The 19,254-nt window shown below is 45.5% G+C and overlaps 1 protein-coding gene across 2 annotated transcripts in view; it reads left to right on the forward strand.

The window, feature by feature from the left end:
- Positions 1–14,555: 14,555 nt before the first annotated feature.
- LOC132768073 (phospholipid phosphatase 3-like) overlaps positions 14,556–19,254 on the forward strand; it is a 58,606-nt gene continuing 53,907 nt past the window's right edge. Inside the window, exons 1-2 of one of the 2 annotated variants that reach the window (XM_060763656.2) lie at positions 14,556–14,832; positions 15,050–15,435. In XM_060763656.2, the coding sequence (XP_060619639.2) occupies positions 15,258–15,435 (178 nt within the window). In that variant the 5' untranslated portion in view covers positions 14,556–14,832; positions 15,050–15,257. The remainder of the gene's footprint in view (positions 14,833–15,049; positions 15,436–19,254) is intronic. The other variant, XM_060763657.2, reaches the window with a different exon arrangement.

Genomic DNA, 19,254 nt, shown 5'->3' on the forward strand with positions numbered 1-19,254 from the left:
CTACAATGGCAAACATCAAAAGAAATACCAGCTTTGAACCATCTTCAAATATTGATTTGATATCTTGGTTTGGCAGCCTCTTACAAACCATGGTGTGTAATATGACAATGGTGTTGTAAATCATGGTTTGACATTTTGTCCTGATGTAATCAAAACCATGCCAAATTTAACATCCCAGAATTGGAACAGGAATTAAACAGTGCTTATAAAAGTAAGTGACAATCCTTTACTTGAATCCCATGATAGGGATTCCTTTACCTGAATCCCATGAATCCCATGATAGGAGAAAGGTGGCATATAAATTAAATTTTAAAAATGACTGCCTAGTAGCATTTCTGCACAATCTTGACGAATTTTACTCAAATTATATGATATGTTTGAACTCACTGTTCATAAGTTGTGCTGATACACTTAGATATGCATGTTTGCACACAGAAAAAGTCCAGTAAATTGGAATTATTATTATTATTTGATACACAACAAGATTAGTACATAGCAAATAAGATCACTATGCTGTCTTTTGTATTCGATCACACATTGGACACTTCCTAAGTGTCTAGGACTGTGTGATGTATCAGCAAATAATGCATGCAGATGCAAGCAGGGTGGCCTTTTGCAGCTGACAAATGGTGATATTATTATTATTATTATTATTATTATTATTATTATATTTCTTTCCCACTCTGTAGAGCAAGGCAAAGAACAACAAATAACACAAAGCATATAAAGACATATACATGAATTTATAGCTAGAGAATTGTGTATACCAGGGATCCTCAAACTTTGTAAACAGAGGGCCAGGTCACAGTCCCTCAAACTGTTGGAGGTCCAGATTATAATTTGGAGGAAAAAAAATGAATGAATTCCTATGCACAATGCACATATCTTATTTGTTGTGTAAAAACATTCATGGGTTCCCCAAATTTACAGGATTTACCTAGCCCATGCTGATTTCATCCTGAGCTCACCAGGCTTTGTATTTTCAAAAACAGGGGCTAAAATTTGAGATAATTTAGACTAGAAAGCAAAAAAGAAAGCCAAGCCAAACCACAGAAGCATGGAGGTGGACTGACATAACTGGAAGCCTGGATGGATGGATTTGAAAAATGCAGCTGTTACAGGCTGAACCAGTTGTGTCAATTGGGTAAATCATTACAGCACAAAGAGCTGACTTTGAGTTGTTGTGCTGACTAAACAAAGACTGAGCTATGCCACATTGCCAAGATATTGGCCCATTGTTCCAGGGCAGACTGAGAAAATACATAATGTGATGTGGGTAGAGTGAGGAATTCAAGAGCAGACAATAAAATACAAAGAACGTGCAAATGCTTAAAGCTTCACACCAATTATAGAAGATAATTTATGTTTTCCACAGAATTTAGGTTGCTACTCCAGTTTCTCCAGTTAACTTATTAACTTCATACCTTAGCCAAACAGTGTCAGGCATTGTGTGAAAGAAGCAATGACTAGGGATCAAATGCAGGTTGCCTTTTCTCTCTTCAGACACTAATATGTCTTTGGATTGGTTCTACCCATTACCGAAAAATCATACACACATACCTCGCTCCCAAAAGATGGACTAGGCATGAATTCCAAAGTCATATATGAAATTTATTTTATTTTACATTTTATAGAGTTACGCAATTCCATAACAGTGGCATTCCCCTTCCCTACCTTTTGCCTCATTTCCAGTAACTCTGCCAGGAGGGGCAGGAAAACTATACATTCCAAAAGAGATTAACTCACCTTTCATAAACAGATCACCTCAGGGGAGCTAGACAGGAAATGTGCACTTACTAATCCCAGGCTGAAACCTTTCCTATGTGTATACTTACTTACTTACTTACTTAGGTGATCCCTCATAGTCCGGGGATAATGGTCCTCCAAGTGATGTGTCTTGGTGGTGGATATGTAGGTGAAGTACTTTGGCCACATCATGAGGAGACAGGAAAGCCTAGAGAAGACAATTATGCTGGGGAAAGTGGAAGGCAAAAGGAAGAGGGGCCGACCAAGGGCAAGATGGATGGATGGCATCCTTGAAGTGACTGGACTGACCTTGAGGGAGCTGGGGGTGGTAACGGCCGACAGGGAGCTCTGGCGTAGGCTGGTCCATGAGGTCACGAAGAGTCGGAGACGACTGAACGAATGAACAACAACATGTAGGTGGCTGTGGAGCCCTATTCTTGACCTGCATGTTCTCCAGCAGTGAGGGCATTAGTTTCCAGGTGGAAGGCTGTCCCAGTCGAGGTTGGATTGATGCACCTTCCCAGGCCCGTAGCAAGGATTTTGATTCGGGGGGGGGGGGGGGCTGACTTTGTTTGGGGGGGGGGGCTGAGTCTGAGTGAAAGCAGGTCTACCCTAGCAAACCTTTTGTATCATTACCCCAATACCCCCATGCATATGGGATATATTGAGTATGTTGATCAGATCATTATATGAATAAACATAACAGTTTAAATAATGCACCAGTAAGGCCTTTTCGCGAACCACCATGAGAATTTCGGGGGGGCTGAAGCCCCCCAAGCCCCCCCCCCCCCCCAGCTACATGCCTGCACCTTCCTCTTGGCATGTTTCTCTCTTTCGCCCTCCATTCGTGCCTTTTCAAATTCTACAGCACTGCTGGTCACAGCTGACCCCAGCTAGAGCGCTCAAGGGCCAGGGCTTCCCAGATGTCTGTGTCTATGCCACAGTTTTTAAGATTGGCTTTGAGGCCATCTTTGAATCTCTTTTCCTGCAAACCAACATTCCATTTCCCATTCTTGAGTTCGGAGTAAAGTAGCTGCTTTGGGAGATGGTGATCGGGAATTCGGACAATGTGGCCGATCCAGCAGAGTTGATGGCGGAGGACCATCGCTTCAATGCTGGTGGTTTTTGCTTCTTCCAGCAGGCTGACATTTGCCCACCTGTCTTCCCAAGAGTATTGCAGGATTTTTTGGAGGCAATGCTGAATAACACCACATCAGCAACAGCATCAGCGTGTATACTTAGAGCCCTTTCACGAAAGGAGTTTGCCCACAGTTTCAAAGCTGCAACACCTATCATTTTCAATAATCACTTATGAAACTCACATAGTCCACTTCATAATTCTTTGTACTCTCAACATGATTATTAATAAAGGTGACTGGATGCACTGAACTGGGGTAACCATCTTTGCACTGATACAATCCAGCACTTATCTCTTGGGAAACTAAAACTGTTGGCCCTAATTTAGGGGGCAACCCCTGGCAGTGAGACCAGGAAGAACCCTGTTGGCAGAAAACCCAGACAAGTGATAAGTCTGAGCTGCCCCTTTACTATGAGTCCCTGCTATGGCACGCATACAGATCAGCCCCAATTAAAAATTATCCAGCAGCAAGGTGAGAAGGTAATTTCAGCCAAGGAAGATTTTAGTATCTGCTCGTGATACATTCACAAAGAAGCTTGAATAGCAAATATAGAAATACAGCCTCTTTTATACACAATAATTTCAAATTTCCCACCGCAGCAACATCAGCTGTAGCAAAGCCCATTGGACGGGTCTCCCAATTCTGACCAATCACAGAAAGGGAGCTTGGCTGAGCAGTCAGCTTGTGAAGAGACAAAGGGCATTGAATGGCGGTGAATGGGTTTCCCTTTATTCAACAGGAAAAATAATAATAATGATTGAAGGCACTTAGCCCTACCCAGGAAAAGTTTATTGTGTGCAGGATAGTCATGGCAGAGCCAACCCAGTGGCAGTTCTCTGGATCATGGCAGCAAAAAGCAGGACATATTGGCACAATCATGCAAATGGCAGAGGAGATGGCCATAGAAAAAGACACTCGGGTTTCCTTCTGTGGCGAGAGGTCCCACACACAAAGGTACAGTGTGAGGAGTAGCTACTTCCCCTGAGGCAGGCAGGAAAAGGCAATGGGCCATCTTGTCCTATCCGTTGGGCTATTGTGTTACATATTTCCAAATAATGTCCATTAGATGGGTGAGGCCAGGAATCAATTGAGGAAATCCCCAACTTGGAGTCTCTTCTCAAGGGCTGTATGATCATATGGGATGCAGGGCTTCCTTTTGGGGTCAGGAATACAGTTTCCCATCCAGGGAAAGGAACAGGAAATCTCAGAAGCACAAAATATATTAGTAACATAACATAGAAACACATAGGAAAAGGCAGTGAATTTTAGAGCATTTTTCATGCACATGAGAGACATAGTTTTCCCAAGTACGTACAGATATCCAAGCCAGGCTTCCTTGTGTGCAGATTTAGGCATGAGGAAGGGAAAATACATAGACATAATACAATTCCATACTGGGGAAAGGGGAACGTGAGACTGGGCTTTCAGGGAGACTTTGGAACAAAAAGGCAGGAAGGTTACACATTGCAAGGATGGGAACAGATAAGGAAAACTACTTTGGAACATATGAGTATTCAGCGGGTAATGAGTTCTTTCTAACAGAAGTCCTGGGAGACATCGTTTCTCGGGCTTGGAAAACATAGTCTTCAGAATCCCTGGGTTGAGTTAGGTCCCAAAAGAGGCCAGAGAGTGTGCTCCGAGACAGGGAGGCGAGCAGGAGAGAAATATAATGGGCAGAGAGAGCTTAAACTATCAAAGGCTTTCTAATGGGTGAACCAGCTATCCGGAAAGAGAAGAAAATAGGAAAGGCTGAATTACACCAAGGAGAGGTGCATGATGTCTGGGAAAGATAAATTACAGCAAGGAAGGGGCACGAGAAGCACAGAGTTCAGGGTAACCAATTTATTAAAGGATCATAAGCAGTCTGTAGCTAGTTTCCTAGTCTGAACATGCACGGAGTCAAACAAGTACACTTTTAAGTGTCTGCAACCTTTGGAACTCTCTGCTGCAGGAACAAAGGGAACAAATAATAATTTTGCCCAAGAGGGTTTCATGCAACAAATCAATATGATGTGCCTGCCTACGTGTGTTCCCAAAGGTCCCCCCCCCTTCCTATCTACTGTGAGGCTAGAGCCATCAGAAAGGGACAATGCCAGCAGGTGACGGGAATGCCATCATGTAAAATAGTTTTCCAGCTTGCCACAGGGGTCTGGAAAGGATTTGCTTCCGGAAACTAGCACATAGATTAACTCTGTATACATTTCATTGAACTCTTTATTGTTTATTTATTTCTATCCCGCATTCTCCCAATCAAGACTCCAAGCGGCCAACGAACATGTAATGAAAAACATTACCGAGCATAAAAATAAGTACTGTATAATCATCACACCACCAACATACCTAATCTAATAAGAAATTATAAAACTGGCGACGGCATATATTTCCATACAAAATCTATTGTGTTCCCTGGCGCTCACCCTTTGTGTAAACTTGACTGGGCAATTAATCTCAACACAGACTACTTTGCATATTGCTCCACTGCATTCCAAAGGTCCACACCTTTCTCAGGGCAGACCTTCCAACTGACACAGACTTCGAATCCATGAATGACAGCTGTTTATTTTTCCTGCCATGGAAGAAACCCCAGTCACTGGAGGACATTGGCCAAAGAGTCACATTAGCCGACCTAGAGATTTCTAGAGAAAAGAGTTTTAATCAAATCTGTGAGTAATCAAAAAAAGTCAAAACCGCAAATGTGGATGGACATCTGTAATAACTTCTACTATCTTAATCATGCTCTTGATTTGCCACATAGGATCCTGTTTTGAAATATTGGAAGATATGCTTGAAAGAAGGGCCCCAGTACCATAAAGACACCAGATTATATCGCATCTTGGAAGCTATGCAGAGTCAGTCTTGGTTAGTACTTGCCTGGGAGACCACCAATGAAAACCAGGTGCTCTAGGCTATATTTCAAAGGAATTGGAAAACTCACCTCTGGGTATTCCTTGTTCAATAAAAATTGTTGATGCCCACAGGGTCACCATAAGTGAGCTGGAAACTTGAAGACACTGACATATATATTAGGCCTGTCCGTTTTCGTTCGTTAATTCGTTATTTCGTAATTAAATCGTTATTTTTACCATATCCGACGCGATATCAAAACACTTTTTTAAACCCGGAAGGGTTTAAAAATATCGAAACAGCAGCCCCATATATTTTACGAGCTTCAGCTCGTGTCGTTAATGGGATGGAGGCTGCTGAGTGCTGCTGGTGCCTGGGAGCCAATCCGGCGCTCCCAAGCACCCCAGCAGTAAATGGGGCGGGCGGGGCGAAGGGGCGGCGCGAGCGCACACCCAGTGAGCCAAGCACCGCCCCTGCCTGTTGGGCGCCCGGTCCGCGCGCGCTCACCCTTACAACCGGCCTCCGCCAATCGGCTCCGGCTCCTGCGCCCTCCTTCTCCTCCTCCTCCTCCCAGCTGTGTTGCAGGAAGTGTCAGGAGGAGGAGGAGGAGGGCGCAGGAGCCGGAACCGCGCGCGCCATCCAATCGGCTCCGGCTCCTGCGCTCTCCTCCTCCTCCTCCTGACACTTCCTGCAACACAGCTGGGAGGAGGAGGAGGAGGAGGGCGCAGGAGCCGGAGCCAATTGGATGGCGCGCGCGGCTCCGGCTCCTGCGCCCTCCTCCTCCTCCTCCTCCTCCCAGCTGTGTTGCAGGAAGTGCCAGGAGGAGGAGGAGGAGGGCGCAGGAGCCGGAGCCGCGCGCGCCATCCAATCGGCTCCGGCTCCTGCGCCCTCCTCCTCCTCCTCCTGACACTTCCTGCAACACAGCTGGGAGGAGGAGGAGGAGGAGGAGGAGGAGGGCGCAGGAGCCGGAGCCAATTGGATGGCGCACGCGGCTCTGGCTCCTGCACCCTCCTCCTCCTCCTCCTCCTCCCAGCTGTGTTGCAGGAAGTGCCAGGAGGAGGAGGAGGAGGGCGCAGGAGCCGGAGCCGGAGCCGCGCGCGCCATCCAATCGGCTCTGGCTCCTGCGCCCTCCTCCTCCTCCTCCTGGCACTTCCTGCAACACAGCTGGGAGGAGGAGGAGGAGGAGGGCGCAGGAGCCGGAGCCGATTGGATGACCATGTTCCAGAAGCATTCTCTCCTGACATTTTGCCCACATCTATGGCAGGCATCCTCAGAGGTCTGTTGGAAACTACTAGGCAAATGGAGTTATCTATGGAATGTCCAGGGTGGGAGAAATGAAAGCCATTCAATGCTAATCAAGGTGACCATTACTGCAACATTCACACTTACAAAATGTTTTGTAAATATTTACGAAATTTCGTAAATAACAAAACATTTTTTTGGAAAGTTTTGTAAATATTTTAAATATCGAAACAAAAAAACACCCCAATTACAAATCGATTTTAGAAACAATTTTTTTCTTGATCAAACAGGCCTAATATATATGTCTTAAAGATACAGTGGAACCTCTCAAGGATGATAAAAATATCAAATCATCCAAGCGTCCCTGGGCAACGTCCTTGCAGACGGCCAATTCTCTCATACCAGGAGTCACTCCTGACACGACAAAAAAAAAAAGAAAAAAAGTGTAACCTCTACTTAAGAGCATCCCAACTTAAGAGCATTTTGAGTTAAGAGCCATTGCTTGGCCTGGGTTTTGCTTTGACATAAAAGCAGTGTTTTGAGTTAAAAACTAGTGCCAGAGAGAGCTTCACTTCACTTAGGTGATCCCTCGTTGTCTGAGTAGGGTTGGCTTCCAAGATCGGTGTACTAGCGGTGGGTCCATAGATGACTGTGAAGCCCTATTCTTGCATTAGCACAAGAGTACAGGGCTTTAGGGCTTTAAGGGAGCAGCCTCCATGCCTTGTGCCTCATGCGCATGTTCACTTCAGGAGATTGATGTCTGCTTTGTTCTTGTCCATTTTGAGGATCTTTGGGTGAGTTGATTTTGTGTGGTTTTTATTCCTGGTATGTTTGGCATCATGAAGAGAGTGTGGAAGAGGAGAGGGAGAGGGAGGAGGCTGGAAATGAGTACAGTATGAAGAAAATGATGCTTCTGCCTCTTTGCTTTGTACTTCCTTGCCACAACTTTGTGCTTGTACCATTTTAAAGTTGATCTTTTTTATTATTATTTCATGTGAATGTGCATTTATACATTGCATTGTTGTTGGTTTTTTCGGGCTATATGGCCATGTTCTAGGCATTTCTCCTGAGTTTTTGCCTGCATCTATGGCAAGCATCCTCAGAGGTAGTGAGGTCTGTTGGAACTAGGAAAAAGGGTTTATATATCTATGAAGTCTGTTGGATCTAGGAAAAGGGGTTTATATATCTATGGAGCCCCCAGTGGCGCAGTGGGTTAAACCACTGGGCTGCTAAACTTGTTGACTGAAAGCTCGTAGGTTTGAATCCAGGGAGCGGCGTGAGCTTCCGCTATATATCATTCCACAGATACAACAACCTAGTGATTCCGGCCATTAAAGCCTTTGACAATACATTTATACATTAGTTATTTTTGAAGTATGTTTTCTTATTTAAAAAAACATAACAAAAATCGGGGTGATTTTGGGGGATGGAAAGGATTAATAGCATTTCAATGGGAAAATTTGCTTTGAGCAAAGAGCATTTTGAGTTATAAAATGAAACGAATTAAATGAAACTTTGTTTATCTCCCTAAAGGAACTCAGGATGACTCACAACAAAATACACAACAGCAAACATTCAATGCCAACCATAATATATAAGCAAATCAATAAATAATCAAAAACAATTCAATAAGTTATACACCAGGAGCCCCCAGTGGCGCAGTGGGTTAAACCACTGAGCTGCTAAACTTGTTGCCTGAGAGGTCACAGGTTTGAATCCGGGGAGTGGCGTGAGCTTCCGCTATCAGCCCCAGCTTCTGTCAACCTAGCAGTTCGAAAACATGTAAATGTGATTAGATCAATAGGTACCACTTCAGCACAAAGGTAACAGTGCTCCATGCAGTCATGCCGGCCACATGGCCTTGGAAGTGTCTATGGACAACTCTGGCTCTTTGGCTTAGAAATTGAGATGAGCACCAACCCCCAGAGTCAGACACGATTGGACTTAATGTCAGGGGAAAACCTTTACTACTAAAGTTATAAACCAACATAAATGAACAAGACGTAATGCAATCCACATAATTACTAACATATTAATACTTAAATATCATTTAAAAATTCTAAAATTAGGCTAGAATTGTGAGGAGAGAGATGGAAAACAGCAGGTTACCAAGGTGGCTGCTAGCAGCTAGGTAAGGTGCAAATAGGTGTACTTAATCCTCCTCCCCTCTCTAAGCTAAATTACATAGATGTGTAATTTGAAGGAGAGGAGGGAGGAGGCCTTTCTTAACTCTTTACTGGGGGAGTTCCAAAGGTGGGAGCAATCACGGAGAAGTCTCTCTCTCTCTCTCTCTCTCTCTCTCTCTCATTCCCACCAGCCACGCTTGATACAGGGGCGGGACCAAGAGGAGGCCCCCCCTCCACCAACCAATAGTTTGTATACAGAGATGTGGTCTTTGAAATACTCTTGAGCTGAACTGTTCAGGGCTTTATAGGTAATAACCAGCACTTTGTATTTAGCACGGAAGCAGATTGGCAGCCAGCGGAGCTGCCATAACATAGGAGTTGTTGGTTCCTTGTACGATGCTCCAGTACGTAACCTGGCTGCCAATCTCTGAACCAGTTGTAGCTTCCAAACTGTCTTCAAAGGCAGCCCCAAATAGAGAGCATTGCAGTAGTCCAAATGGTATGTGACCAAGGCATGGACTACTGTGGCCAAGTCTGGCATCTCAAGATATGGGTGCAGGGGGCACACAAATTTTAACTGTGCAAAGGCGCTCCTAACCACTGCCAAAACCTGGGGTTCTAGGATCAGCAATCTTACAACTGACCAGGATTTATCTTCAATTTATTGGTTCTCATCCGATCCATTACTGATAACAGGCACTGGTTTCGGGACAGGACAGCTCGGTCATGGGATTAATTAAACTCTTAAGTCAAGGTATCATTGTACATAGTTTTGGGGTGCTGTTGTAACCAGTACTTATGGACAGTGGTGTTTTGATGGTTCCTGGTTGCCTTCTGTCAGATTAAAGTAATATATCAAGTGCGATCCTGTTTGGCTGCAATTATCACAACTCTGGTAATTTCCCAGTTAGATTGCTACAATGTTTTGCATGTGGTGAAACCTTTCAAAATAAGTTGGGAACTTGAGTTCCTCTAAAACAGCAGCAGAGTTGCTAAGTGTGGTGCACCGAAGCAATATCACATTATGATATTCTGACAGTACTATGCCCTTTGCTCTGTGTACCAATCTATTTCTGAACCCAATTTGCAGTGCTCATGTTAGCATTTAAGGTCATGAGAAAAAAGGACTCAACAGGAAAGGCAATAATGCTTAGTGTCCAACTGCATTACTTCTAGAGTGCAGATGCAACCTTAGGTCCCCTCTACATTGCCATATAATCCAGATTATCAAAGCAGATAATCTACATTGAGCTGGATGATATGAGTCTACACTGCCATATAATCCAGTTCAATGCAGATAATCTGGGTTTTATATGGCAGTGTAGAAGGGGCCTTAGTTCCCTGGCCAATGACAGATGCTAGCCCATGCCACCATTTAGCTCTGCGATCCCAAAGAAGAGGTTGAGCCAGCCTTTCTCCTTCAGTCTAGGGTGTATCGACACTGTAGTATTAATGCAGTTTGTCACCAATTAAACTGCCATTGCATTGCTTAATGCTCTGGAATCTTGGGAGTTGGAGTTTGAAAAAGCACCCACAATCTTTAGCCGAGAAGGCTAAAGCTCTTGTGAAACTACAGCTCCCAGGATTCCATAGCATTCAACATTTTGTCAAAATGTATTAATTCCGCAATGTTGATGCACTCATAGTCTAGCTCATTCATTCAGGGAATTCCTTGGGAGCCCTATGTTTACTTTGAATCTATTTTGCTTCTATGTAATAACAGACTTGTGGTTTGGAAGCACCAGCGAAACTCGGCTTACTTGCATATAAAACCTTCCACTACACTGCCCACACACAGCAGGTTGTTAACAGTGTGGGTTGCCCACAAACCATTTTCTGGAAGCCTTGCATCTGGACTGGGAAACATAAGTACAATGATACATATTTGGGTGGGATCCTCATTTTTTATCAGTAAAAAAAAAACTCCTGTAAAAAGTTGTCGCTTTTGTCTTTCTCCGCAAACTGGCAAAGTTTTGTATCTGAGTATTGAGCGAGTTGATCCCTTTCGACAGTTTCAAAGACACAAGAGATGTTCATCAGAAACATAGAACATGACAAAAACTTTAGATCCCCTTCCTCCATCTACCTGCTTTTTAAAAGTCAAAAGAAAGGACCTCTTGGGGTAACAGCTGGCATCTTGAAGTAATCTTTGAAACTTTATGCCCCACCCTTTCAAGTGGCAAGCGTTTCATTCGTGGGCCATTAGTGGTTGCAGAGATACGGCAATTTCAAATTGGGACGGTCTATTTGAAACACCCTGTGATTTAACAGCCATGGCTGGATGCTGGCTAAAGACCTTGGAAAGCTACAACTCCCAGGATTCCATAGCACTGTGTCACGACCACTGAAGTAATGTCAAGCTGCATTTTCTCTACAGCAGGAGTCCTTAAACTTTTTAAACAGAGGGCCAGGTCACAATCCCTCAAACTGTTGGAGGGCCGGATTATAATTTGGAAAAAAAATGAATGAATTCCTATGCACACTGCACATATCTTATTTGTAGTGCAAAAAACACTTAAAAACAATACAGTAATTAAAATTAAGAACAATTTTAACAAATATATATTTATTAGTATTTCAATGGGAAGTGTGGGCCTGCTTTTGGCTGATGAGATAGGATTGTTATTGTTGTTGTGTGCTTTCAAGTCATTTCAGACTTAGGTTGACCCTGAGCAAGGGCTGGGTAAATGACCTTGAAGGGCTGTATCCGGCCCCTGGGCCTTAGTTTGAGGACCCCTGCTCTACAGTGTGGACACACCCTAAGGCCCCTTCTACACGGACATATTATCCTGATGATCAAAGCAGATAATCCACATTATCTGCTTTGGTACTGCTCCATTATCCAGGGAGACTCCAAAAGGGGGCATAGATTGAAGGAGGAAAACTATTTTCAGGAATGTCAAGAAACTGGTACATATATACAATGTGGTGGTCTTGTAAATATGTTCAAAACTTTTGGGGAAATGTATTTCAAGAAATAAGAAGAATCACCCATACAGAGATAACAGGAATACTGGTGATAGCATTGCTGTCATTTATTGATAATGTTAAAATACCAAAAGAACTAAAAGAATTAATTGCCAACAGCCGAGGGGCCACCACTGAGAAGGCCCTGTCTCTTGTTTCCACCAGTCGCACCTGCAAGGGAGGCGGGACCGAGAACAAGGCCTCCCCAGATGATCTTAAACTCCACGGTGGTTCATAGATGGAGATACATAATGGTTGTTTCGACAATGGTGACATGGATGGGGGGAATAACAGCAACACAAGGGAAAATGGTTTGACTCCTGCAACCCCTTCCCTGTAAAATGGACTATCCTTCTCTATTTAGCTTCCCCTTGTGGCCTCCACCCAGATAATGGAACAGTGTCTCTGCATCAAACTGGATTGTATGAGTCTACACTGCCCTATAATCCAGTTCAAAGCAGATAATCTGGATTTTATATGAGAGTGTAGATGGGGCCTGAGTGGAATCCCAGCACTCTTAGGCAGAGAAAGATGGAGACCTTGTAAAACTACAACTCACATGCAGTTCAAGCAGCGTCAAGCTGCATTCATACAGTGTGGATGCACCCTTAGATGTATATTCTCAGAAATAAGCCACAGGTTTCTTCCCTCTTTTGGAGGCAACTTGAATTGCTGCCTCTGCTGCTCTTCATTCCCTCCTTCCCTCCTTAAATTTTAACCTGGCTCCCTAATACTGGATGGGAATGAACAAATTGAAATTGAATCCAGACAAGACAGAGGTTTTCCAGGTCAGTCAGAAGACCAAACAGGACATAAGGTTACAGCCTGTGTTGGACTGGGATACACTCCCCCTGAAGTCGCAGGTTCATCCCCCCTTTCTTCAACTCTAGCCTGGCTCCCTAATACTTTCCTTCCTTGCTTGCTTGCTTGCTTCCTTTGGCCGCAATCTGGCTCCCTAATACAGCCCTTCCTTCAGTTCTAACCTGACTCCCTAATATGTACCTTCCTTCCTTCTCTGGCTCTAACCTGGCTTCCTTCCTTCCTTTCCCCCTTCCTTCAACTCTAGTCTTTCTTTCCTTCCTTCCTTCCTTCCTTCCTTCCTTTGGCTGCAATCCGGCTCCCTAATACAGCCTTTCCTTCTGATGTAACCTGACCCCCTAATACCTACCTACCTTCCTTCTTTCATTCTCTGGTTCTAATCGGGCTTCCTTCCTTCCTACTCCCCCTTCCTTCAACTTTAGCCTGGCTTCCTAATACCTTCCTTCCTTCCTTCTATCCTTCCTTTGGCTGCAATCTGGCTTCCCTAATACAATCCTTCCTTCAGCATTAATCTGGTTCCATAATACCTACCTACCTACCTTCCTACTCTGCCTCTAACCTGGCTTCCTTCCTTCCTTCTTCCCTCTCCCCTTCCTTCAACTCTAGCCTGGCTCCCTAATACCTTTCTTCCTTCCTTCAGCTGCAATCTGGCTCCCTAATACAGCCCTTCCTTCTGATCTAACCTGTCTCCCTAATACCTATCTTCCTACCTACCTTCTTTCCTTCTCTGGCTCTAACCTGGCTTCCTTCCTTCCTTCCTCCCCCCCTCCCCCCCACCCTTCCTTCAACTCTAGCCTAGCTCAATAATACTTTCCTCCCTCCCTCCCTCCCTCCCTTCCTTGGGCTGCAATCTGGCTCCTTAATAAAGCCCTTCCTTCAGATCTAACCTGACTCCCTAATACCTACTTACCTACCTTCCTACTCTGACTTTAACCTGGCTTCCTTTCTTCCTTTCCCCCCCCCCCCTTTCTTCAACTCTAGCCTGGCTCCCTAATACTTTCCTTCTTCCTTCCTTCCTTCCTTCCTTCCTTCCTTCCTTCCTTCCTTCCTCCCCCCCCCCCCCCTTCCTTCAACTCTAGCCTGGCTTCCTAAGACTTTCCTTCCTCCTTCCTTCCTTTCTTCCTTCCTTTGGTTGTAATCTGGCTCCCTAAGACAGCCCTTCCTTCAGATCTAACCTGACTTCCTAATACCTACCTACCTACCTTCCTACTCTGCCTCTAACCTGGCTTCCTTCCTTCCTACCCCCCCCCCCCCTTCCTTCAACTCTAGCCTGGCTTCCTAAAACTTTCCTTCCTCCTTCCTTCCTTTCTTTGGTTGTAATCTGGCTCCTTAATAAAGCCCTTCCTTCAGATCTAACCTGACTCAATACCTACCTACCTACCTTCCTACTCTGACTCTAACCTGGCTTCCTTCCTTCCTTCCTCCCCCCCCCCCTTTCCTTCAACTTTAGCCTGGCTTCCTAATACTTCCCTTCCTTCTTCCTCCCCCCCCCCCCCCACCCCTTCCTTCAACTCTATCCTGGCTCCCTAATACTTTCCTTCCTTCCTTCCTTCCTTCCTTCCTTCCTTCCTTCCTTCCTTCCTTCCTTCCTTCAGTCGAGCAGGAGGGCGGAGCTGGCAGGAAAGGAGGGGAAAGGAGACCAGTTTCGCCTGTGGGGTGTCCTCCTCCTCCACCACCTCCTCCTCCTCCTCCACCTCGGCGTTGGGTTTGTCAAGTCGAGCCCAGCCGGGCTTGGGGAGCCGCAGGACGGGCGTCCCGAGCCCCCCGAGGACTTGCCTCCCTTCCGGAGGATCCGCAGGTCCCCACGCCTCAATCCGGGGGGCGGAGAGGGAGGAAGGTCCCGGGAAGTCTCTGCCCCGGAGCCACTGCTGCGCCTTGCCTTGTCCCGCCTTGGCGCGGGGGAGACGTCGGGAGCAGAGGCTTGCCAGGCGACTTTGCAGGATGTGGAGGTTTGTCATCCGTCGGGGGTCGCTGGGGTGGTGCCTTTCTGCGTGGTCGGGGTTGGACTGGATGGCCTTTGGGACTCTCTTCCAGCTCTGCTCGAGTGTGGTCTGAAGCAGCATGCCCAGAGGGGCCAAAAGCTGCCCTTCCTCTCTTTCCTGCTCCTCCCTTCCCAAGACTTAGGGGAAAAGGCTAGTCAACTTGTTTGTTTCTCTTCCTCGCCAGGCAGCAAGAGATCTGGAGCCCTCTATCCAACTGGAGCTAATGGACAAGGTCTGGATGCCACCTAATCCTGCAACTGGGGACTAGAAGGCACTAACCAAGCTACCCACCGCTTGGGTCCAACTTCTCCGCCACTAAAGAAGGAAGACTCTGGAGTCTGCAAGGGATTGGAGTGCTGGATCCCACCTGAACACCTTGGCCTGAGAAGACCATGCAAAAGGAACACTGCGAGCTCCTGCATCCTTTGCCCAAAGAGCATTGGGCGAAAGACCCAGCGAATGTCCGAGTGGCAGTGCGAAGCCCAGGGTCCCCGCCGGGGGACTTTGCCCCTCCAAGAGTCCTGCCCAGGAAGACCTTAGTGGTTGTGGATATCGTGTGCCTCCTTTTGGGTGAGTGGCTGACACATGGCCTAACCCTGCCATACATGGATGTTGCGTTGCCCAAGAAATCCAATTTTTTTCATTTTGCCCTAGGACAGTGTTTCTCAACCTGGAGGTCGGGACCCCTGGAGGGGTCGCGAGGAGGCGTCAGAGGGGTTGCCAAAGACCATCAGAAAACACAGTATTTTCTGTTGGTCACAGGGGTTCTGTGTACCAAGTTTGGCCCAGTTCCATCATTGGTGGAGTTCAGAATACTCTTTGATTGTAGGTGAACTATAAATCCCAGCAACTACAACTCCCAAAGGTCAAGGTCTATTTTTCCCTAAACTCCACCAGTGTTCACATTTGGGCATATTGAGTATTCGTGCCAAGTTTGGTCCAGATCTATCATAGTTTGAATCCACAGTGATCTCTGGATGTAGGTGAACTACAACTCCAAAATTCAGTGCCCACCAAACCCTTCCAGTATTTTCTGTTGGTCACAGGAGTTCTGTGTGCTAAGTTTGGTTCAACTCCATCATTGGTGGAGTTCAGGATGCTCTTTGATTGTAGGTGAACTATAAATCCCAGCAACTACAACTCCCAAAGGTCAAGGTCTATTTTTCCCTAAACTCCACCAGTGTTCACATTTGGGCATATTGAGTATTCGTGCCAAGTTTGGTCCAGATCTATCATAGTTTGAATCCACAGTGATCTCTGGATGTAGGTGAACTACAACTCCAAAATTCAATGTCCACCAAACCCTTCCAGTATTTTCTGTTGGTCACGGGAGTTCTGTGTGCTAAGTTTGGTTCAACTCCATCATTGGTGGAGTTCAGGATGCTCTTTGATTGTAGGTGAACTATAAATCCCAGCAACTACAACTCCCAAATGACAAAATTAATCACCCCCCCCCCCAACTCCACCAGTATTCAGATTTGGGCGTATCGGGTATTTGTGCCCAGTTTGGTCCAGTGAATGAAAATATACCCTGCATATCAGATATTTACATTACGATTCATAACAATAGCAAAATTACAGTTATGAAGTAGCAACGAAAGTAATTTTATGGTTGGGGGTCACTACAACATGAGGAACGGTATTAAGGGGTCGCGGCATTCGGAAGGTTGAGAACCACTGCCCTAGGAAATGGGGCAGGAAAGATGGCAAGGTGTCTGCGACTAGGAATAGGAAGCACCCAGAGAGTAGTCAAATCCTCCTCTTAGCAACTCAGGGAATGGGGCAGAGTATGTGTGTAACCTCGGGTAATTTGGTGCTTTTCCTCAATGGCTTTTTGTGCTCATGTCATTGTGCTGTATTTCTCCGGCCTGGTAGGAAGCAGGAGTCTGCTCTGCAAACTGATTAGGCGTCTCTGGCGGAAAGCCTGAATCTCAGCATAGATTGAGTAACTCTAATCCACCTCACTAGTAACTGTGGAGTTGCTTAATTTGCAGCCTCTGTGTTGCAGTTCACAACGTTCTTGATTCGGTTTGGTTTGGGTTTCTAATAGTACCGTGGCCTCTTCTACACATAGCTGAATAAAAACCCCACATTATCTGCTTTGAACTGGAATATATGGCAGTGTGGACTCAGGGCCCTTCCACACACCCAGGGGCGGCTCAACCATTATGCTGCCTCCAAGGTCATGTGAACAGCGTGACTACATGGAGTGGTGTTACCTTTCTGCAGAAGCAGTACCTATCGATCTACTCACATTTGCATGTTTTTGAACTGCTAGGTTGGCAGAATCTGGGCCTAACAGCAAGAGCTCCCCCCGCTCCCCAGATTCAAATTGCCAACCTTTCAGTCAGCAAGTTCAGCAGCTCAGCGGTTTAACCTGCTGCACCACCACATAGTGTAGTGTATAATGTTTTAAGCCACCTCATAATTTAGGTGTCTATTGTTGAAGTAAACATGGGTTGTTGTGAGATTTCCGGGCTGTATGGCCATGCTCCAGAAGCACTCTCTCCTGACGTTTCACCTGCATCTGTGGCAACCATCAGAAGTTGTGAGGTCACAACCTTTGAGGATGCCTGCCATAGATGCAGGCAAAACATTAGGAGAGAGCGCTTCTGGAACATGGCCATACAGCCCGAAAAACTCACAACCCATTGATTCCAGCCATGAAAGCCTTTGATAATATGGAGACATGCTTTGTTCTCCAGGCTAATGGAGGCATGTGCCATCTAAAGCTTTAATCAAATATTCATGTTAAAAATTGACTTCTCTGTAAGTCACTTTATGGGCATTATAGCAGAGTGGACTTTGGAGCTTAGCAACATTACTCCTAGGGCCCTTCCATACAGCTGAATAAAATCCCACATTATCTGCTTTGAACTGGGTTATATGGCAGTGTGGACTCAGATAACCCAGTTCAAAGCAGATATTGTGGATTTTTTGTTTTGTTTTTGTCATGTCAGGAACGACTTGAGAAACTGCAAGTCGCTTCTGGTGTGAGAGAATTGGCCGTCTGCAAGGACGTTGGCCAGGGGACGGCCGGATGATTTGATGTTTTTATCATCCTTGTGGGAGGCTTCTCTCATGTCCCCGCATGAGGAGCTGGAGCTGATAGAGGAAGCTCATCCGCCTCTCCCTGGATTTGAACCTGCGACCTGTTGGTCTTCAGTCCTGCCGGCACAGGGCAGGTTTAACCCACTGCGCCACCAGGGGCTCCCATTGTGGGTGATCTGCCTTGATATTCTGGGTTATATGGCTGTATGGAAAGGCCCCCAGCATTAGTCAGCCAGTTCTTTCTCAATACCTGGAGGCCATGAGGTTCAAGAAAGTTTGTAGTTGAGTGTGTTTGTTCACAAGGGAGATTACAGTAGAGGATCTTTGTACACAAGGGAAATGGTAGTGGAGGGTCTTTGCTTGCAAGGGAGGTTGTAGTTGATGGTATTTGTACTGGTGGGTGGTTGCTTATATTGTAATGCAGAATGTAGTTTATTCACAAAGGAGATGTTAGTGGAAGGTGTTTGCTAGCAAAGATGATTGTAATGGAGCAGGGCTCTTTATATTTCCATTCACAACATGATTCCAGTTGAGAAATGTTTATGTCATCCCAGGTATATCAACATATAAAATAGATATAAAATCAAATATTTACTGATAATAAAGCAACATTTGCAAGCTTTGTTAAACTGGCTGATTTTCCTTTTTGTGGAGTACAGCTGAAGCTTTTTCAGAAGGATCCACTGTAAACACTGCATGCTGTTGCTAACAGATCTGTGTAAACTGGGTGGACCCGAACATTGAGCTATTTGGACTTGAGACCCACAGTTGAAGAAGCAGTGTAATGGAGACTGTTTATAGTGGAGGAGTTTGTAGTGGAGGATGTTTACTTGCAATGGAGATTGTAATGGAGGGTGTTTGTAGTGGAGAGTGTTTACTCACAAGGGACCAGAGGTGCAGAATGTGTGATAGGACCACGCCTCTCATAAACTCTTAATGTTGGCTGTGCAGGCAAGGGCTCACAGGAGTTGTCGTCCCTCTACCTTTCCAAAAGTATTCCACAAGTTATGTGTTAAACCTTTCGGAATGAGTGTCAAAGATCTGCATGCTTTATATGTAGGTTGTATTGAAATTGCTTATACAGAAGTTACTTTGACTTGGGCAAAGGTATGAGGTTTGCTTTCCAACCGGAACGGCTCATGTATCCAGAAAAATGTATCCTTCCTTCTTAAATGGACATGCAAAGGAAGGGAGAGTTTCAGGAGAAAATTACAGTGGGAGCAAGTAGGGTAAGAAGGTCTGCAGCTTCTCTCTGTGTCTCTAGTTTCTCCAATCAGCTGGGCATATTTTCTGATCTTGGACTAGAGCAGTGTTTCTCAACCTTCTTAATGCCACGGT

This window comes from Anolis sagrei, chromosome 2, assembly GCF_037176765.1.
Source record: "Anolis sagrei isolate rAnoSag1 chromosome 2, rAnoSag1.mat, whole genome shotgun sequence".
NCBI classification, from domain to species: domain Eukaryota; kingdom Metazoa; phylum Chordata; class Lepidosauria; order Squamata; family Dactyloidae; genus Anolis; species Anolis sagrei.